Below are 21,935 nucleotides of genomic sequence, written 5' to 3'. Positions count from 1 at the left end.
AGAAAGCTCCTAGATTACTGGCAGCAGATAAAGGAATACCAATAACTGACCTCAAGTTTTTGCTACAGCTAGGCTAGCTGCTGGTCTTGCTGGGATCCTGGAATATCTTGCCTTGTATATGTTTCTGTCCTAAATGATACATATAGAGAGTTTATCTATTTTTCAAGTATTTGTTTCTGAAGTAGATTTTGTGTATGCATGTTGAACCACATTGATCAGAATGGAATGGGTGCTATTTATAGCAGTCTTAATACATAGAGTAGTAATTCTTAACCTGGGGGTCATGATCACAAGATACTATGCAAATACTTTGGTTGGACACAAAGTAATTAAATCACACAAAATCCATCCCAGAATAGGGGGAATTGCAAGTACCTTTTGAGGAGATGGTTGCTTATCTAAACAGCTGCTAGTTTGTCAGAATATGCTGGCAAGCCTTATTCTTGAAGTCCTGTGTTAACTATTTTTGCTGTTTCTGTATGAACTCATTGAATACAGACATGCTAAGTGTCTAGCATTCCGTGATCTGAGTGTAAAAAGGCTCAGAAACCCATTGTGCTGCAATATGTGGTACCTGAGAATAAATACCTCAAGCTTTGTTGTTTTGTTAGTCAATATCAGTGGCTATTTAATGGCTGAACAGAGTTTGTTGCGTCATTTTAAGTAACTGCTTTTTTTCCTCTTAGGGACGAAACCCTTTTTTTCTGGAGCCAGCAATAATTATAACAGTTACTGATGGAAGTAAATTAACTACTACCAGTGGGATACAGGAAGAGGTAAGATCTAACCTCTGGTTACAGTAATGTGTACTAAATATTGTTTAAACATTGATACTGTTTACTTACAGTAGGAGCATTAGTGGCTCCTCAGAAGAATGCTCATTAATAGCTTAAATGTCCTTGTGTCTAGATTAACTTCAAGTGATTTATTTTAATTTCAAGTAATTTTATGCACTAGTACTATGAAAAACAAAATAACTTTTTCCTTCATGTAACAGAAACCTGTGGTGCAATTGTTGGTCTGTTTAATAGAATGAGTTTGCTCTTTCTGTCTAAGGAGTTCATGGCTTTTAAACTATGTTAGCAGAAAAAATTGATTTCTATAAAGCATGTCTGTCCTTAATTGGTCTTGATATAAGTTCTTTTTGTACAGACCCAAGATAAAGTAATGATTTCTCAAAGGATGTCGCCACTAGAGAGTATGTGAAACATATACTACTTTCACACTGAGTTCTTAAAAAGATTATAATCAAATCAGTAGTGTTTATAATTCAAGGTAAGAACTAAAGAAATATATTCCAAGTTAAATCTGTAGAGCAGTTTAAAATCAAGATCTTGATATATGGAGTACCCACTCAGACATCTGGCAAACTCAGAGGTACAGCAAATGCTGAGGCATTGAGCTATTTTAACTTACTGGCTGTTTTGAGTTCTTTCCTTAAAAAGATGGAAGTGGTAGGATTGGTCTGGCCAGCTCAATGCCCATTCCATGCAGTAGTAAAAAAAAAAAAACCAAAAACCAAAACAGACTGTAAGAAATCCCTAAGCTCATTTCCTTTTCAGGAAAAAGGTTAATATCCAAAGGTCCATTTTAAAACTTAAGCGGGGAATTTAGACTTTTGCCTGTGCTGTACCACATTTGACTGTACAGATTAACTTGTACTTTGCTGTTCATTAGTTACTCACATTTCTCCTAATAATGTATTATATTGCATTCTTACAGCACTTACAGAATTTGTCTGTATGACAAGTGGTATTTGAGTGGTTTTTGTAATAGGTCTGACTTGAAGACAGTTGAATGATTGTGTAATTCTATGTGGACTCCTAACAAGCATAGCTAGTAACTGAAAGGGAATACCTGGATCCATGGTAACAAGTAGGTTATCTGTGTGAAATCTCCCTTCCATCATACTTTTTTCTACCCATTAAGCTATTTTCAGATGAATTCTGTGATAGAATGTGTGCAGTCCAAAATACTGATTAGAGTAATCTGACACTTTTAGAGTCTTCTGCAACATACAGTGCTGTTAGCAGCAGAATACTGTTTTGGGTAATCTTTCAGCTGTGTGAGTCCTTCATTGAGGAGAAGAATCTCTGTTGTCAGATGACTTGTAAAATCTGACACTGACATACTGGTGTGAGGAACACCAAGGTGCTCAGAGGGTGAAACTCATAACCTCTGGGTGGAGGCTGAAAACTGGGTTTGTTCAATCTTCAGAAGAGAAGACTGGGGAGTGCTTTACCACCCTCTGCAGCAGCTGAATAGGACAGGGAGCTTGTATTTTCCTGGAGGTACCCAGGACTGAGATAAGAGGCACCAGCTGTAAGTTGTCCCATGGGAAATTCTGATGAGGTATCAAGAAAATCTTTAGCTGTGTGGGTGATCAAACACTGGACATGTTGTCCGGTGGTTGTGGAGATGGTAAAAGCTGCATTGGGCAAGGCCCTGAGCAGTGAAAAGCCTCTGGACGCTGTAACTGTCATGTGCTCCTTCTGGTGTACGCAGTGCTATGGTTCTGTTACATTTCCTTTCATCTTTGTTACTCAGAATGATTTAGGTAAGAAAGCTGCCTTAGTAGTTAAGGTCTTTCTTTTACAACAAGAACCAGGACTTCTATTGCCAGCTAGTGTTTTTTTTTGTTCCTTTTCCTTTTAAATACAATAAGTTGTGAGTACAACTTCTTCATCTTAGGCTTCACAAGAAGACGTTTTCCTGGAGGCAGGCAATCATTTGGTCATACATTCACGTCTTTAAACTGCTGTAACTTAGGTTGAGACAAAGGTGGCTGTGTAAATCTACTAAATTGAGATTTGGCTCATGAGCAGCGCTGATTGATAAGTGTGTGTCATAAGTGTGTGCTGCAACCAGAGTTTGTGTTGTGATCATGTCAAATCAGGCACAGTGTTACAATTTTGTGATTGTTAAATTGCATTCTAGAAATGCAGAATTTGCTCTAATAACAGTGAATTCATGTGGGGTTTTTTGTTATAAATGAGCCAATGTAAAGCTGTTCCATTCCTCCAGAAGGCAAAGTGACCACTGTTCTTCCTGCAAGACAAAAATTGAATGCAAACAAGTTTGAATGCTTTTCCATATGTGTATACTGGATATATGTTTCATACCCAGCAAAGGATGTGATTTTTTTTTTCTCCTTTTTTTGGCCATAGGTGTACTGGTAGAAACATTCTTAACACTATCAAAGAGAAGAGGAACAAAGCATCGAAGGGTGCTACTACTGTCTTTGAGGGGTGATCTTTTGCAGTTGTCAGTGTGTATGCTACTGATCAGAATTTTTCTTAGTCTACCTTGAGTCTCCTTGACAGTTACCTCTCAAGTTGGACAGGCAGAAGTGAACTAGAATTAGTGCAGGAGCACCACCCTGGAGATATGGAAGTTCATTGCTCCTCTTTGGTTCACTAACAAAGCTTTTTCAACCACTTTCAAATGTCTGTTCTGTTCTTTGGGTTTGACTTCGGAGAGGCTTTTGAGAGTTGATGTTGGAAGTGATCATATCCCACTGGCTATGACAACAGTGTTTTTACTTCCTAGCATTGACTGAGGCAGTGTATTTTTAGTTCTTTTAAGGCATATGTACAAGAGAACCAACAATGTTGGGCTTTTGTGTTTTGTTGCGGTTTTTTTTTTGAAAGCCTGTGAAGCCAGCATGGAACCTGGAGGCAAGTTTTCTCAAAGCTTTGTCATTCAGGTGAATATTTGCATTCTTACCAATGAAATCAGTTTATCACTATGGGAACACTGTCATTTGCCTTAGCATGAAGCAGTCAAGCTTAAACCCTGTTTCAGAGCTCTTGCTGAATTCTTCAGATGTCCTGTTCCTTTGTGGATTTTAAAATGGATGTTGCAGATAGAGCCTTGCCCTTTAGTGAGTGCCGCTTTGTCTCTCATGGTTGTGGTTATTCCGACTGAAAACAGAAATTATGTTGTCTATGCAGTTTTCTCCACCTGCACAAGTCAGTAACACTTCCAGTTCTGTCCCTCCTGGCACTGCTTTTTAATGCATCAGTGCCAATGCACTGAAAAGTGCCAGCATCAATTCTATGTTCTGTATGGCTTGTTGACCATACTCTTCCCTGGACTCACTAGTTCGAGTCAGAACTTGAGGAGGGGATGGGCTTATACTGTTGGCAAACCATCATTAATTAGTTAGTCCCATGTTATGGATTCCTTATGGAATGGCCTTTGCTTCTGGCCTGATCCCTTAAATTCAGCCTTAGCCCTTTCTTCATATTCCATTATGCAAATATTTAAATACTTGAAGGGATTTCTTACTCCTCTTCACATTATGAAATAACATACTTTAGGAGTTTTACAACAGCTGAGCTATGTTCCCTTGTCCTCCCTCAACATACTCTCTAAGTGGCATTAAACTTGTCTCTAAGACTGAAATGGAGTTATTAGCATATTGATGCATTCTGATAAATTATTATAAAAGTAAAAAGCATGAACAATGCTGCTTGGTTTCTGTATGTTGCCGTTCCTCTGATCTTCCAGTTAGGAGAGGCTATTACAGGAAGAATCCGTGGTTTTCTTGCTACTTCATCCCGCAGCTGTTCGGCATTGTCACATTGATCCTTCCCAGAGCTAATCACCTTGCATTGCACTTGTAACAGCTGTGACAAGTGTCACAGCAAGGTTCTGCTTACTGTCAAGAATAATCAGGAACTTTAAATGTTCTATTATGTTTTTTTATCATAGTTTCTCCAGTTAAAATTTCTGATTTCTAAACGAATTCTGCAAGAAATATATGGCAAATATCATTAAATGTATGTCCCCATTCTTTCTTTTCTTTACTATTCCTGTTAGCAGCAGTTTTTGGGTTCACAGCACTTGACACTGGGCTTCAAAGCTCTTGATGTGTAAATTCTTAATGTGTAACTATCAGCTCAGTGAATGCTTCGTGGTGGCTAATGCTGGTTGTGGAATGGCCAAGTACATCATGTGTTGACATGGTGTGTCAGTTGACCTTGATGTCTTTGGGATCTCCTTGAATTATCTCCCATGGAAGAACAATTTGTCTTTCTGTGTATTATAACTGCATAGGATTGGATGGAAAAAGATGGGAAAACATAATGTTGTTGGTGACTGTAAGTAGAGTTTCTCAGTCTGTCAAGAGCTGATGTTCTCAGCTGGGCTTGAATGGTTACCTGTCTTAGTCCTTCAAGGATGAAAGGCTGCATTTGCTTGGAATGTGAGATGTCTTGTCCATTTTTTGGGTGCCAGAAGAGCATGCAAGGAAGGGTACTTGACGATAGATTTTTTTTTTTAATTTTATTTTTGTACAAGAAGAGAAGTTGACTGTGGGCATATTTTTTTTAGTGCCTAGTCTTCTAACGCCCTTTTATGAGATATCGAGATGGAGCTGCCTGTTACTATGTGGGTACTAAAACTTCAGCAGTGCTATTGGTGCCCCTTGTAGTGGATGAGCCTCTCTTGCAGCCATTGCCAGAAGATGATGGTCTTTCTCAGACTGCCCTGCCAGTGTAGTGTTCTAAAGCTTGTCTAGCTTTTTTCATCCTAGGGTCTCTAGGATCCTCTTTATTTTTTTTCCCCCACCCAGGATTTTAGACTGTGCTGCTTCTCATGATTGCATAAATGTAGGTAGAAACAAGGACTGAGAATAAATGAACCTGTTCACCAATAACCTTGTACTGAAGAGGTCTTCTAGAACACTCTTATCTTCCACCCCCTTGTAGTTCTGGAATATTTTAGTTGTTTTGAAGGCAGGAAGAGTGGCATAAGGCACGCACTGATTGTGTAGTTACGTTATCATTGTGGTATTTGGGAATGGTAGGGCGTCTGTGTGCACCTACAAATTAATGATGAGACAAGACAGCTGATTTCCAATACTAAGCTGGGAGGACACTTGTTGTGTGTATACAGGTTGAAGACCACAGCTGGTAAATAACCTTCCCTTAGTTCAGTCTACCTTTATGTTTCATACTGGTTGTTGAGAAAGAGGAAAATGTGTGCATGCCTTCATATTAAAATGTGCGTGGGGAAAGAAATGAAATGCAGGATATAGAATTCTAGGCTCATCTTAGTTTCTGCTAGGTATGCAGTTGCTATGGTAATACAATACCAGTTAAAAAAAAAGGTAACTGGAGATGGTAATTTGAATCTATAACTTTGCCAGTATAAATGTTAAAGGATGGTAAACTTAACTGGAATTGGATTGTTGGAAGGAAGGTGAGGACATTTGACTTGACGATGATTGCTTTGCATTTTGTCCTAGAGTTTGTAAACTTTCCTGATAGTAATATGTGCATCATGCAATGGCCAGCTTCTGATTACTCTTTCATTTTGGAGTTCTCTACATATAACTAGCTGAGCCAATGAAATATTGTGTAGCTTGAGGTGAACTGAGCTCAGGATACTGTTGGTACAGGATTTAATGGGATACTTTATATATAATGTAAATATTCATAGTAAAAAATATGTATATATGCTGCCCGAAGGAAAACAATGCTGTTACATAGGTGTAACAGGTTTGTTTGCAGATCAAATGTACTCTTTGGAAATAGTATATCTTCGGTCAGATCTAAGTAGGAAAGCTTGAATGGAATTCCTTAATACCCCCAAGTGAGGATGGTGGAGTCCTTGCAAATCAGTCTTCTTACAGTCAGGATTCCAGGCTGTTAACTAAGAATGTGGCTTTTCTTTTAACTTCTTTTAACTGAGTTTCCATTGTCAGGCAGTCGTTATGGCTCTTTGTATAGAGGGGAAAGACATGCATGTCAAGCAGTTAGTTATAAACCACTGAGTTCCTTCCCTTTGACCAGTTTCGTGTAAAACATGAAGCATTTGGAGAAAATAGTTCTGTTCTTACATGTACTCTGTGCTTGCATAAGCAAAAAGAGAAATTCTGGGGGAATCATCAGGTATGCTGAAAAGTCCAAAATACTCTAATTCTTGGCCACATTTTGAGTAGTTTTGTCATGTTTGTTCTTAGTTTCAAGATTATATCAATAAATTGATTGCTTTTCAAACAACAAGGTATGTGTTTTTCCCAGTATGAGATGCTGCAATTATGTAACTAGAAATAGCTGCAGGATCTGGTTTTGGAAATCAGGCTTTAATGCTTTCAAGCTATCTCGTTAAAATAAGCAAACAAAAAAGCCTTTTTTAACAGCTTTTTGTAAATTCTCTAACCACTATGAACTGGAAATGAAGGCAATATATAACGAGTGCTTGCGTGGATTTGCATCAAGGTTTGGAACAGACCAGTACTTTCTTGCTAGCATTGAGTGAGGGTTGAGAACTGGGATTTTTTTGAACGCTGCATGAGAGAAAATGAGGACATGTTGAGTTTGCTTCAGCATGTGGACTTAGCTCCCTTGTATTTGGTGTGCTAATGGAACTGTTTGCACCACTTGAGTCATTGCTTTGGGGTGTTTTTTCCCATTTTGTTGCTGCAGTGCTCCAGGTGAAATGAAAATTTTGCTTGTGCTGACAGTGGTATCAGCCAGGGATGTATCAAAATTTCTGGAACTTGGAATTACTTGCTGCAAATCTGTCTTTTCGGGGCTTCTGTAGTTAAATGTTTGGATAAGCTTTCTTTTTCTCACTAATGTGAGAAGCATCCAGATGCGAAAAGAGCATCTAGGACCTTCTGAATGCCTTGTGCTGTCCTTTAGAAGCTTGTCTCAGTTTTGTTAATAAGGTATTAAATGTGTGTGGAGAGAGAAGTGTGCTTTTATAGAGTGAATTGCCATTGCTATGAAACCTGAATTTTTGGGTTTTTTTAAGAGCTGTGTATTCACAGATTTAAATCCCTTTCCAGCTCCATTTACCTCTCAATTCCCCTTTACCTGGAAGTGAGTTGACTAAGGAGCCCTTTCGATGGGATCAGAGGTTATTTGCTTTGGTTCTTCGTTTGCCTGGTATTACAGCACCAGAATCAGAACAGATGACAGGGGTGCCTGTGGATGACTCTGCTATCACACCTATGTGTGAAGTCACAGGAGGTGAGTGCCCTTGTTCCCTTTGACAAGTCATTGCTTTCCAAAGTGTAAATTAATTCAGTTTAGTTAAATTAATTGTGTGATTCCATGTCATGGAATAAGGATTTCTAAGTTCTTACACTCTTGTAAAAACTCTCAAGACTGTTACAATGAAACTAAAGACACTTAAGCATTAAAGCTACAGACAATTAAATGTAACCTATCTTGGAAGAGTGAATCTACTTTCTTCAGAAATGTTTTGTAAGAAAACTTAATTTTTTCCCTACTACACCTTGGTATTGCAATTAGAAATTGTAATAATTGAGTCTGTTCTGCAGTACAGTTTTGGTTAATTCCTGTCACACTATGCTGTAAAAAAGCCAAAGTGAAGGAAGTGGGTTGTTTCAGGTTTTTTCCCTCCAGAGCACACAGAATGCCTTTCAGAATGCATAATAATTCTACAAAATTGATGCTTTTCTCAGTTACAGATCATATTATTACTATCTAAGCAATTATATTCCAGATCAAACTCAGGCATTGAGTTTATTAAGTTTTAAAAGTATGATGATTCTTCTAATGCATTAGAGGGGATGTGATAAAGAGGAAACAAAGGGCTTTGAAAAGTATTCCAAAAGGATTTGATTCCACTGCTTTGACTGTATGTAGGTTGTACAGGCAAGTGCTTTGACTGAAATTTGTGGACAGTTTAAGTGTTGATGTCTGTCACAAGGGGGAGCCCATTTTCCATGAATGCCACCAAGAATTTGAATTAGTCATTAAGGGTCTAAAATACAAATATTTCCAATGAGGCACTTGTCAGTGCTTCACTAGGCTGCCTTGCTGCTTAAAAAAAGATGGAGTGTTCTGGAGAAGTTTTAAATCAGTGATCCTGATCCATACATAAATCTACGTGTGTGGTGGTTGAACAGTTTTCAATGATGCGAGTTAAAATAAGGGCAGAAACACTGAAGAGCTTTAATTCTGTTTTGTTCTAGGTCGGTCATATTGTGTGTGCTCTCCAAGAATGCTGAATCAATGTCTTGAGTCATTGGTGCAAAAAGTGCAAAGTGGAGTGGTAATAAATTTTGAAAAAGCTGGACCAGATCCCTCACCCATTGATGGTACTTGAAATTTTTTACACTGTGGTATCAAATAACAGGGATGACTGTCATCAGTGTAACTTAGTGAATTTAATATAGTAGTTATCAAGTCAAAAGGGAAACTATTGCAATTTGAAAGACTTAACTACAAAAAGGACCCACCTGTTAAGTCTGAAATTTTACAATGTCTCAAAATACTGGCTGTAGCTGCCAGACATTCTGCATTTGGTCAAACCACTCAGGTAGTCTTAAGGGCATTTGTTAATGTCAGGCATAGTTAAAGGGATTTATGGGTTTTTAGCAGTTTTTAACCAGCTGGAAATGTAAATAACATGATATGGAAAGACCTGGGCTTATACTTTTTTCTTCAGTGTATTAAAGTGGCTGTGTTAAGAGTTAAAATAGCAAATGCACCTGTGTGGCATTAATTTCTCATTCTAAATGGCTTAGCTAGGTCTGTCTTTAGATGTTACTGAGAAGTTTGAGAGATCTTTTTAAAATTTTACTTTGCTGCAATAAAAATTATGGCAGTATCAGTCATGTATATCACTTCTTAAATGCTTGAATTTGAAGGTTATCTGTTAATGAAAATGGAGGAAAAAGAAACATTATAATGAAGGGCTCTAGGTAATTGCCTTTCTGGGCTCTCATCCTGTAAACATTCAATGCTTATTTGGTTTGTCAGTTTGTGTCTTTGCAGACGTGCTTACTGACAACTGTCTGCTATTCTTAAAAGTAATATTAACTACAGGAAGGGCTTCTCTGGGATTATAAGTCTTTGACTCGTCACAGAAGTTATTTAATACTGTTCCAGAGTTTTAACACTATTTTGACTCCAAGCCTTTTTCTTCTGTAGATGGGCAGGTGGAGATATCCAGACCCTTTGGACCCCAACCTTGGCACAGCTGTCACAAACTTATCTATGTCAGACCAAACCCTAAAACTGGGGTTCCTATAGGACATTGGCCTGTTCCTGAGTCCTTTTGGCCAGATCAAAATTCTCCAACACTGGTATGTACTGAAGATAAAGCAAAGGGTTTGTGCATGCAGGAATATTCCAGTATTTCCTATTCAGAGGATTTTTTTCAAATCTTGATGTATGTGTTGCATTGTAGCAAATGTGGAAGCAGTGATGCATGCAAGCCTATAAACTACAGATGAGCAAATAACATGGGGTTTTCTTTTTAGTAACTTTGAAGCATTAGGAAACTGCCTGTAACATTTTTGACCCAGAACATGCATGTAAGTGTTTGTTTGAATCCTGTTAAATATCAAATGGTGGCACTTGGTAAAAGCCTATCAAATTCTATTGCCTCATAGAGGTTATTAATAAAAGATAAGGTGATCTTGACAACTTGAATCCCTGTGGTAGTTCTGCTTTCATTCTAGTAAGTGAATATTATTTCATCTGCCATGTAGCCACACCTTCAGTTTATCCAAACTGAGAAAACCTTAGCTTTTAAATTTATTAAGAATTAATTTGTTTATTCTTTTTCATAAAAGAATGTATGCCACTGTCTTTTCATCTGAGAACTAGTCATTAGTGTAGTGTAATGCATTTTCATGTTTCTGTTTATATTTGAAATCATTAAATTAGAAATCCTGCAGTTGTGTAATGGTTACCTACATTTCATGATTTTTGTTGAATCCTTCTGGGTTTTTTGCTGTGAAACGGATGTGACTAATACTCACTGAACTTCTCGTAAATTTTATCTCTTGATTAGAAAACAAAGTTGTTTGAAATAGAGGTTGTTTTGTTGAGGAGTGATTGAGTATGAAATTTTAGTCATATTTGCAGATTTTGACATTTGGCATCGGTGGCCTTATTGATTAAAAGATGTGATGTTCCATATATGAATAAAAGTAGATTTTCTGTAATCATTAAAAAAACCAAGAGGTCATTATGTAGTGGATATTTGAAGGCTGTTCTGTAGGAAAGCTGGTCCTGTGTATTCCTTGTAATCACTGTCAGTAGCATATCTGCCTCCATTTGCTGTGTGGAGTCTACAGTTCGCTACTCAAGATCTTAATCAAGATTGATAAAATAAATCTTGCCAAGTGAAGAGTTATTGAATGAATCTTTGAAAAGCCTGAAGTTTACTTACTCAAATTGCAAAAAGATGAGATTTTTTTTTCTGTTGTAGTGTGTATAGCTCTCATAACTATAAAGCACTGTCATGTACAGCTGAATTCTTGTTGACACCAATTGAAATTGAGTTGTACCTTCCTCATGCAGTGTTGGGGAGCTAAGTTGCTGATAGTGTTCAAGACCTGTATTTCAGTACTGTTGCAGCAGTAGTGTTCAAACACAGCATATGTTGTAATCAGTGTGTATGTATGTAGCATATTTTGTCTGCTTAAGAGTTCATAGGTAAATACTTAACTTTGCCTGCCTGTTACCTGGTCCACAGTGGAGTGGTCTCAAACAGTAATTGTAACAAGAACTTAAGTCTGCTGTGGCTAATGACACCACCAAGGCTTTCTTAAATGTATATGAAAATCTGCTAATAATTATGCTGGCAGATCAACATGTAAATGGCTGCTTCAACTGCTCAGAGGTAAAAATAGTTCTGCTGTGCAGCAAAGGATTATTGGACTTCTGAAGTCTGAGTAGTCAATTTCTTTTGTAGCCTTTTTATTTCTAGTCTAACTTTGAAGGCTTGGTCAAAAATTGCACCACAACTATTTATTAGTCATATTCATTGAAAAGAGTTGTTCTTCGTCCGTTTGGTTGGGCCTCCTGTTTGGTGTCCGGTTGGAGAGCCCACCTTCCTCAGGGTGGAGACACAAAGCAAGACCAGCTCTCTTGGGAGATAACTTGTTTGGGTGGGTTATCCTAAAATGAAGAGCCTAGACCTTAGACATAAAAGAATTGCTTTCAATGTAAAGTGGTAAGATGGTCCAAGAGACCTTTGGTTTCTCTGCTGCATCTTGTGTATTTGTGAGTTACCTTTTTGTAAAAAAAGTATATGGAAGGAGGCTTCCCAGTTGAGCTCTTATTCAGATTCTAGTGGCCTTGGGGAAAGGCTCAGAGTAAGTACAAGAGCTTGTATTCCTCCCTTCAATGGAAGGTGTAGAGCTTCTGTTTTCATCCCACTGAAAATCAGCTCTCCCTTTTGGCAAAAGAAATTCCAAGTTGTTAACTTGGAGTTGAAACTTGAGACACAAAGGCCTTTTTTCTGTGATTGGTAAAAAAATTGAAAAAATCCAAACACTGAAATTCCTGGAATTTAAATAGCCTTTTTTCTTCAGGCCTGATCAAAATATGAGTTTTTAAAGTTGTTTTTTTTCTGAATTCACGCTACTCTTGATCTTTATAATTGTTTGAATTTTGTAACTGGTAAATTTGCCAAGAAGGAAAAGCTCCTGGCAAAGTCAGCAAATGCAGAAGTACAGCACCTGCGTCTGTAGGGAATGAAAATGGACATGTCCCAGAGTAGCATTGAGGATATTTTTTGTCCCCAGTAGGACTTATTCCCATCTGTTCAGCTTTTGGGTAAATGCAAGAAGTCTTAGTTGCATATTGCTCTAGACTAATGATGTGAAGTAATTGTCATTTATTCAGAAAACAAGATTCCTACAGAATACAACAGTGTAAACGTCATAAATTGTGTAGGACTCATTAACAGTAAATTAATCATGTATTGAGTAGGTTCCTTAAATACATGTGTTTTCAAAGAAGCTGTATTGCTTCTGTTGTCACAGCACAAATGCTTTTTAATGGTTGTGCAGCCTTACTAACAGTGGAATACTTTGTTTAGCCACCTCGCACATCTCATCCTGTGGTGAAATTTTCCTGTACTGACTGTGAACCGATGGTCATTGACAAACTGCCTTTTGATAAATATGAATTAGAACCTTCACCACTGACCCAGTTTATCCTGGAAAGAAAATCCCCTCAGACCTGCTGGCAGGCAAGTAGAATGCATGCTGAATTGAAGTTTGTGAAATGCTGTATTTCATATATCTTACTCTATAATCAAAATAGAATGCAAAGTTTCAGAACACAATACTTGGAGTGTAAATCCAATGTAATGTATTTTATTGCAGGTGTATGTGAGCAATAGTGCAAAATACAGTGAACTTGGTCATCCTTTTGGTTACTTGAAAGCTAGTACAGCGCTGAATTGTGTGAATTTATTTGTGATGCCTTACAATTACCCAGTCCTGCTTCCATTGCTAGGTAAATACCACTTCATACAAATTTGCTTATGTGATAGGTAACTGAAACATTGATATCATCTAAGCAGATTACTGTAATTAATGCCAGTATTAACACCTGGAGAAAGGTAGAAGTTACACTTGTTTCTGATTGTCTGAAACATTGATATCATCTAAGCAGATTACTGTAATTAATGCCAGTATTAACACCTGGAGAAAGGTAGAATCAGTAACTTGTTTCACTTGTTTCTGATTGTCCGTCTTCATGACTCAGACTCTGTGTAAGATGATTTACTCAGTCATCATTTGCAGATATGTTTTGATCTCACTTTCAGTGTTTTAAGAGCCATTTTTCTTAATCTGTTGTCTCAATACCAATTCAGTTTGATAATTTATCAGGTTCCATTTTTGGCTGCAGCATTAATCTTGTGTGTGTTTGGCTTAGTTGTATATATGTTGATTTTTAGGTAGTAATTTAATCATTGAGGAATTTGCATTTCTTCAAGAGTTTCTTTAACTAGAATTTTATTTTTTAGAAAAAAAAGATGCAATGCTATCTAGCCATGCCTTTCATTTTGTTGCTGTGCTTTTTTTATAACCATTAGATGACTTGTTTAAAGTACACAAGGCAAAGCCTACGTTGAAATGGCGTCAGTCATTTGAAAGCTATTTGAAGACAATGCCTCCTTATTATCTTGGGGTAAGATGACTGTGTTAAAATTTCTGGTTTATAGTTGTCTTTCCACTATGGATGTAGTCTCTATTTTAAGTAGAATAAGAATTAATTAAAGAGAGAACAGTTAAATTTCATTCATAATGACTGTTTTCACTGGAGTCCTGTGGGAGGCCTGAGACCTGAATGCTATGGAATTTTTTTAATTTCATAATACACTGGGACTTGCATATAAATTACATTTTTGTTTACTGTTTCTGTATAAATTGAACTATTTTAAAATAACAAAAAATGATGCCCTGAGTGTCTTTTTTTGTTGTTGTTGTTCTTTTTGAACTTTCAGAACCTCAGGTTCTATTTGAAATGGGTACAGTTAGTTGAAGTATGTATAAAGTTAAATATGACCTTGCAATATATTCCATGTTTCAGCCTTTGAAGAAAGCTGTGAGAATGATGGGAGCACCAAACCTTATAGCTGACAATGTGGAATATGGACTTAGTTACAGTGTCATTTCATATCTCAAAAAGTTGAGTCAGCAGGTAATGTTGAAGCAAAAGAGCAGTAAAAACTTATTCTAATAGCAGGATAATCTTAAAATACTCAAGTTCAGTGGCTTTGTAGGAACAAAAGAGCAGAAAGATCAAGTTAGTACTTTCCTATAAGCAATTACCAAAAAATAATTTTGGTTTTTTGAATTGAAGGAAAATACAACATTTAAATACAGACTTTATAAACTGAACTATGCAGAGACAGATATGGAAGTACAAGCTGAGATTTTTTCCTATTTAAGGAGTATTTTCACTTAGCAGAGAGTAACATACTTTTATCCAAAAAAACCTAATGCTGTCTTTAAAGATGTTTTAGTATTTTTTCAGGAAATCGGGATTTATGCTTGATGCATCAGAAACAAAGTGTTCTTTCTTTGGCTTGTGGCATGAAGTAGAAAGTGTTCAGTAAATAAGATAACTGACATAACAGAATATCAAATAATGATACAGATGTAGAAATGTCAAGTGACTGTTTGAAATTACTGTGTTCAGAATAGTGCCTGAATCTTTGACTAGGCTCCTGCACCAGATAAAGCATTTCTGCCCTGCTACCTTCACTTTAGAACTGTGCATGTTAAGCTTTGTGTTCAAGATAAAAAAGAGTAAACTTGAAAGTTCAAGAAACAGTAGTGCCAAGTACTTGTAACTTAGGTGATGAGTTTTTATGGACCAGCTTTTTCTTAAAACATAAATTAAAATGATTATTTGAGGAAGCAAGTGTCTTAAAGTCTAGAGCATATCCTGTTAAATCATAGTCATATTGCTCACTAATCTAAACTGATGTCTCAACCTAGACATCTTGGACTCCTCTAAGATGTAATGACAAGCACTGCAAATTGTACTTAAAACTTTTGTAACTTCTGATGGGCCCTGCCAGTAAAGACTCAGTATTCTCAATACCTACTCAAATTTTTGAGTAGTCTATAAATTTATGTGAAATTGTAAAACCAAAATTGGCAGTTGTGTTACTAAATTCCTTTTGGCTCTTTTCACCGTGTTCTGTCAAAAAGCTGGCATTTATGAGCATGTTTAATTTTGGTACAAATTTTGGTACAAATCTAACATAATATATTGGGGGCTAGGTCTGTCTGGTCAACCAGTTGGTTATTTTCATATATTTCACATTTTTTAATGCTATGGCTATTTGTATTGAGCTTTAAAAACGTTGATGCAATTGGGTGACTGATTGCAACTACAGTTGTGGAAAAATCAGTCTTGTGAGAGTTTTGACTGTTCTCTACAGGAACAGCTGAACATTATACAAGGACAGATAGATCTGCAGAGAATTACTAGTCAAATGATGGCATTTTATGAAAATAAAAGCATTGCATGCATATTGGTGCTTAGATACTGTAATGGGCAGCAGAGGAGAAATATGCAGAAAACTGTTCACTATATTTAAAACTGTAGTAGGCATTAAGTGGTTATGTATTAAGCACTCCTTAAGCGCTCAGCCTGTTATGGTCGTCATAGTGTGTTAGCACATTGTTGAATCTTGTAGGTAGGAATTTAAAATGAATAAGTCTGACTAATCCTTTTTAAGAGCATATTGTCAATTTTATTTATTTATTTATTTCAAATTAAGGCCAAAATAGAGTCCGATAGAGTCATTGGCTCTGTAGGCAAAAAGGTAGCGCAAGAGACTGGAATTAAGGTCAGAAGCAGATCACACAACCTGTCTATGGCACATAGGAACGATTTTCAACATCTGCTACAGGGGATTACTGGGGAAATTCCTCATAGACCTCTAGACCTCAATATGAAGGAGTATGCTGGGTTCCAAATAGCTTTGCTGAATAAGGTAAGCACCACTGTGTGTAATGTTGTTATTTTCAATATACTTCCATTGAAATGCTAGATATTGTTTCTTACGTGGCATTAATTGGAATTTCATTTACTGGAACCATAGGATTTGAAACCTCAGACATTTAGAAATGCTTATGACATACCCAGAAGAAATCTTTTGGATCAGTTAACACGAATGAGATCTAATTTATTGAAGAGTACTTGCAAGTTCCTCAAAGGACAAGATGAAGGTTAGATAACAGTTTATATTTTGTATGCCTGTGATGTGATCATTGCTAAAAACAATGTAACAAATAATGTTAGTTCTTTAAAACTTGGTGGATGTCTGCTCTTGGCATTAAACTGCATGGATTTTTTATATGCTTTTTCCTTACCTTATTGGAAGAAAAAATGGTGAGGACAGAAGATTGCTGATTCATTGCTTTATCCTTAAGATCATATGAGGGGACTTGGGCTTTTACAGAAGGTTCTTTGTTCACTGTTTTTCCTAACTTTCATGGATGTATCTGATAAAGTCAACAGGGCAGTTCTGAACATTATATCTCTCAGTAGAAGTGGATTGTGAGCAGTGGAAAAGTAAGCTAGCTCACTGGGTGCTGCCCCTGTGATTGTTTTGCCTGTTGAGCCAACAGCAAATGGTTTAGTAGTTGCTAATTTATTCCTTTACCATTTTTCCTGTGTCTTCTGGCACTGCTTTGTGGCATTTAACCGAAGATGTTGAAATAACTAGAATGAGAAGGGCAATGCAAGTGAAAGCTTGTGCTGCATTAGTGCTGCCACTGCTTAGGTCAGATTAACATCTGTACATTTCACATTACATTATCACTTTGTCAGAGTAGTTGTTCTTCAGGGAGGAGGATTAACTCACATTAGGAGTTTTTTTCTGCAGTTTATTCTAGTGTATTTTTTTCCGGATCAAAGGCTTGGCAACTCTAAAACTAGAACAAGTTTAAAATCAGCTCCTATGTTTTTTTTTAAGAATTTGTTGATGTATGGTGATCAAAAGTCACCCTTGCTCTGGGAAAATGCTAGTCTTGACAATTAAGTTTTGGGTTGCTAAAATTGGACAAAGTTATGTCAAAGCTGTGTGCAGCATGGCATTCCTACTTTGCTTTAATGTATCTTTTGTTTGTAGTAATGTTTTAGTTCTAATTTGTTCCTAGTCTGTTTTTCCATCCATTACTCTGTTGCAAAGTTGGGACACATTGAAAAACTAACATTTGTGCATGACACCTATGGCTTATTTGTTGTCAAAATGATAAATCTCCAAGCCATGTACTGATTCCTTTGAGCAAATTTCCTGAAGTGTTCTAAATACCAGTTAGGCAAGAAAAATGGCAAGCTGTTTTGTTAATGCATATGATAAGTCTGAACACTGGAGATATGAAATGGATATAGATTAAGTTCGCATAATGTGAGCAGTACTGTGTATTAATTAACTCCTCTGTTATGACAGATCAAGTTCACAGCGTACCTATAGCACAAATGGGGAACTACCAGGAATATCTAAAACAGATACCTTCTCCACTCCGAGAACTTGATCCTGATCAACCACGAAGGCTTCATACATTTGGCAATCCATTCAAATTGGACAAAAAGGTGACTTTTCTGTAAAGCTTTTTTGAAAACATGATGTTGTGTGTGCGCTAGTGCCTACGTTGTTCTTTGAGTAGTCTATTGGAGAAACCCTTTCAAATACTTGTAAAAGAAATGGCTACAAACTGCCTCAAAACTGTTCTTCAAAAACTGTTCTTCAATCAGCAGTATCTTATGGAGGGCAGCCTTTATTGGCTGCCTTTATTGGAAAGCCAATATTATGTCTCTAAATTGTATTACAACTGAAATACTTGTCTCAAAATTGAGAGTCTTGGCTGTCCCTCTTATCCAGATCTCTTAGAATTGACCAAACTGCCAGTAACATTCAGAGCTCTTGTATTAATTATGTGAGTCTCTTTGCAATTACTGAAAAGGCGGTTTGATGGCCCACTCCATTACCTTACTTGGCAGACATTGGATAAGGGCCTTAAGCACATTTATCTGGTCTCGGTTGACAATTTGGAATTCCAAACATAATGGCATGTTGTACATAACTCTTACACATGCTAAGCATTCTCGTAATATCACAGCATTAATTGTACCTTATGTTACGTGGTTTTCGTGTGAAGCTTAAGAATTCTTCCTGTTAAATTAATTTCAGGGAATGATGATAGATGAAGCAGATGAATTCGTATCAGGACCTCAAAATAAACATAAAAGACCTGGAGAACCAAATATGCAAGGGATTCCAAAAAGGCGACGTTGTATGTCCCCCCTGCTCAGAGGGCGACCACAAACTCTTCCAGTTGTCAATAACCACATTGGAGGGAAAGGGCCCCCAACACCAATTGCACAAGCACAGCCTGACCTTATTAAACCCATTGCCATTCACAAAAGTAAGTGAATCTTCAAAATATTTCAAGTTTGTTTTGTAATTTACTTGAAAAAAAATTCTTTGTGTAAAAATGCTGCTGGATAATCTGTGAAATATGGCAATTTTATCCCTCCCCCTTGAAAATAAAGTGCTTAAGTGTGTATCTGGGGTTAATTACAGAGTTCATGTAGTCCTTTGGATGGAAGTCTTCCAAATGCATTCTAAGTATAAACAATGTGTTTCCTGTCTCCTGAGGAGACAGTGTAGACAATGAGAAGAGTGTTCTTCCTTTGCCTGGAAGTTTAGGTACTCTGGAAGTATCACAGCATCAAGTTAGTTTGAATTTTGCTCTTGTGCAGTGAAATCACTTCCCTGTGTTTGAAGCTGAGGGGCTGTATAACTCTCTTCACTGGTTAGTGCTAAAGTAAATTTGGTTTGTTTGATTTAAAGGGGGAAAAACAGCATGACAAAAAATCACTCCTTGCAGGTAGTTTTCCTTTTGTTGATAGTCCATACAGTAGTTTCCTTTTTCATACAAAGAATGTACCTGTGACTTTTTTTTTTTGAAAGCCATTAATTGCCAGGAGATAGTGACAGGCTTCGTGTTATAATCCACAAACAAGTTTTCTTATGTCTGGCATGTACAGTAGACTCTATGAGCTGGAGCATAGTTTTAAGAGTCTAATGCTGATCTGACTCATTGACTTGTATGGAATGATAAGGAATTTGAACTGGCAAGTGTAATTTTTGTTTTTTTCAGCATCAGAAACAAATAATGAAGTTGGAGTTGATGATGTCATTGAGAATCACAGTACAGGCACCCTTTCATCGGATGTTTTCCCAAATGCTGTGGATTCAGAGTTTTCACTGTCCTCTTCACCATTTAATTCATTGGATCGACCAGCAGCTCATACAGAGGATAACATAGGTCATGAACATTTAGGGAATAATTTGAATGTTGATGGGTATTTGGAGAATCACGAGGAATCAAGTAGTAAAGAGCAAAGTCCGGAAGAGAACTTGACAATGTCTTCACCTAGCAAAGGGAAAAAACCAGTGCACTGCAGGAGTTCCAGAGAGATTAATATAGAGCTAAGAGCACAAATTATGAAAGAGATCCGAAAACCAGGAAGGAGTAAGTATACTGAATTTCTTTCAGATAATTGGCATGAGAGTTAAACAAAGAATTTGTTAGATCACTATTTTGGAAGTGTGCTGGACACTGAGACTGAAGCAAAATTGAATTTAAAGCTGAAAAGATTTGTTTTAAAACCTCTGCTTAAAACTTCCTTGTAGAAGTGATTAAAACATTGCTATACCTATTAGTGTTCATGCAAGTCATGTTTTTTATATCAATACTAGAATTAACTTGATAGGTGCTAGTAATACCCTAAGGTGCAATACCATGTATTTGTTATTATTGGTTCCCATTAAATAAGATGTCTTTGCTCCAGCTGATAGGAGATACAACTTAAAAGTTTACAAAAATTGAATGTTGCATTTCACTCAAAGCTATTACAACAGATATCTGTGCAGGCGTCTTTTAAATAACCGATGTTTCTGTTCTCTTGACATTTAAGAATATGAAAGAATCTTCTTTTTGCTGAAGCATGTGCAAGGAAGCTTACAAACCCGGCTGATATTTTTACAGAATGTTATAAAAGAAGCTTCGAGGTAGGTAACAGGATTGTATTATTCTTACAAAACTGCACAATGTTGTGCCACGTATAATTGCTGGACAATCACACAATTGTTTGAAAACAATGCTTTTCACTGCAAGTAAATAATTCCCCATGAAAGAGCAGAAATGCATAAGCTTCTTGAGGTGTTTTTTGTAAAAGCTTACCTTTTTCTCTTGGATTTTGGCTTAAGGATGTTAGCAACTGTAACTGCCAAATCCTTGTGAATGTAGATGGACAATGGTATAGAAAGAGAAGGCAACTAAAAAAATAATTCCAATTAAGAAAGTTCAGGTGAGTGTATGGCTAATTTGAAAATGTAATGGAGCTGCCAGTTACTGGGAATTAGGCTTTCAGAAACAGCATCAGCTCAAAATCTTGTCGTAAAAATAGTTTTTAACTTCAGGTATGCTCATAAAGATGTCTCTAGTCTTCAGCATACTTCATTCAGAGATAGCGTAGTCCTGTCTGGGACTTTGGAAATGGAGGTGGCTTTTCTCTGAAGAAGAGTGACTTGATAAGGATTTAAACCCTGTGTTTTTCATCCAGGTAGAAACTGTTCCTTACAGTATCTTTAGAGTGTCCATACTTAGCCTTCTACGTGCTTACTGAGAGGAAAAAAGGAGAAATGTATTAGAACCAATAGTGTTTGAGTTGCAGGGAATGAGTAATTCCAGGATCTTGCAAGGATCGTAAATAACCAGACCTTTGAGGCTTACTTTGGAAACCTCAAAGAATAGCTGCTTCTTATTCTCTAATCTGTTTTGTAGTAGTCAGCTCTTTTCCTGTGGCATTAAGCAAATTTCATTATTAAAAATGAAATAATTTTAGGAGAAAACCGTACCTCTCAAGGTATGCTGGATGTTGGACATTCACACAGATCCTCTGGCCTTCTACTGCCAGCTTGGTGGGGCATGTAAATTCATGTAGATTGTGCTCTCTTCCTATAGCAACCATTGCTGTATTGTGCTTTTCTTGATTGTTATATTGCCTGTCAGAGTTGTTCCCCATGTTGCAAATTATAATTCTTCCTCACTGTCACAGCACACCGTAACAATACTGTTGCTCTTGGAGTTTGTGGCAGCCCCTAGTGGGGTTGGAATTTTTATGCTGTAAAATTAGGCTTTTGAGATCACCTGTAACTCTCATTTCTCTTGCACAGTCTCTTTATTCCAGCCATCTTTAGCTGACAATTCTACAAAATTTGGCAGTGGTTGAGTGTTGCTCTTGGATGCAGAAGGGATTCTGGGGAGGCTTGTGATCTGGAAATTAGGGCAGGTACCATGTCTCTGTGAGCCAAGGGCATGGACCAGGATTCCTGACTAGAACTAGAAGCTTCTGCTGGGGTTTAGTGAAGTCACAGGACTGAATTTGGGATATAGTGCAAAATATTTTCATTGCTGCCTGTCTTTGAACACACATATGGCTACCAAAGCATTGGTCAGAAGTGGCTTCTCTGTGGTGCAGATATGTTGCACGAGGGAGGGGTTAGGTGGAAACAGCTAGGAGTTGTACTTCCTGAGGTAGGGGTGTAAGAATGGTCTGCTGATCAAATTTATACGACTGATATGGAATAGTTGCACGAGGGAGGGGTTA

At 37.2% G+C, this 21,935-nt stretch overlaps 1 protein-coding gene across 5 annotated transcripts in view; it reads left to right on the top strand.

Annotated features, from left to right (window-relative positions):
* The window catches only part of INTS6 (integrator complex subunit 6), a 39,264-nt gene that overhangs the window by 16,107 nt on the left and 1,222 nt on the right, over positions 1 to 21,935 (top strand). For 2 of the 5 annotated variants that reach the window (XM_041407288.1, XM_041407287.1), the window contains exons 5-18: positions 687 to 776; positions 7,802 to 7,985; positions 8,957 to 9,082; positions 9,918 to 10,072; positions 12,823 to 12,975; positions 13,112 to 13,244; positions 13,828 to 13,922; positions 14,325 to 14,435; positions 16,030 to 16,245; positions 16,354 to 16,480; positions 17,707 to 17,849; positions 18,448 to 18,682; positions 19,421 to 19,795; positions 20,241 to 20,334. In XM_041407288.1, the coding sequence (XP_041263222.1) occupies positions 687 to 776; positions 7,802 to 7,985; positions 8,957 to 9,082; positions 9,918 to 10,072; positions 12,823 to 12,975; positions 13,112 to 13,244; positions 13,828 to 13,922; positions 14,325 to 14,435; positions 16,030 to 16,245; positions 16,354 to 16,480; positions 17,707 to 17,849; positions 18,448 to 18,682; positions 19,421 to 19,795; positions 20,241 to 20,334 (2,237 nt within the window). Of the gene's footprint in view, positions 1 to 686; positions 777 to 7,801; positions 7,986 to 8,956; positions 9,083 to 9,917; positions 10,073 to 12,822; positions 12,976 to 13,111; positions 13,245 to 13,827; positions 13,923 to 14,324; positions 14,436 to 16,029; positions 16,246 to 16,353; positions 16,481 to 17,706; positions 17,850 to 18,447; positions 18,683 to 19,420; positions 19,796 to 20,240; positions 20,335 to 20,776; positions 21,858 to 21,935 lie in introns of those variants that run through there. The other 3 variants (XR_005952871.1, XM_041407289.1, XM_041407290.1) reach the window with 3 other exon arrangements.

The sequence above is a fragment of the Onychostruthus taczanowskii genome, unplaced genomic scaffold (assembly GCF_017590055.1).
Source record: "Onychostruthus taczanowskii isolate IOZ18803 unplaced genomic scaffold, ASM1759005v1 scaffold26, whole genome shotgun sequence".
Classification (NCBI taxonomy): Eukaryota; Metazoa; Chordata; class Aves; order Passeriformes; family Passeridae; genus Onychostruthus; species Onychostruthus taczanowskii.
This window is presented reverse-complemented; position numbering and strand designations above follow the sequence as displayed.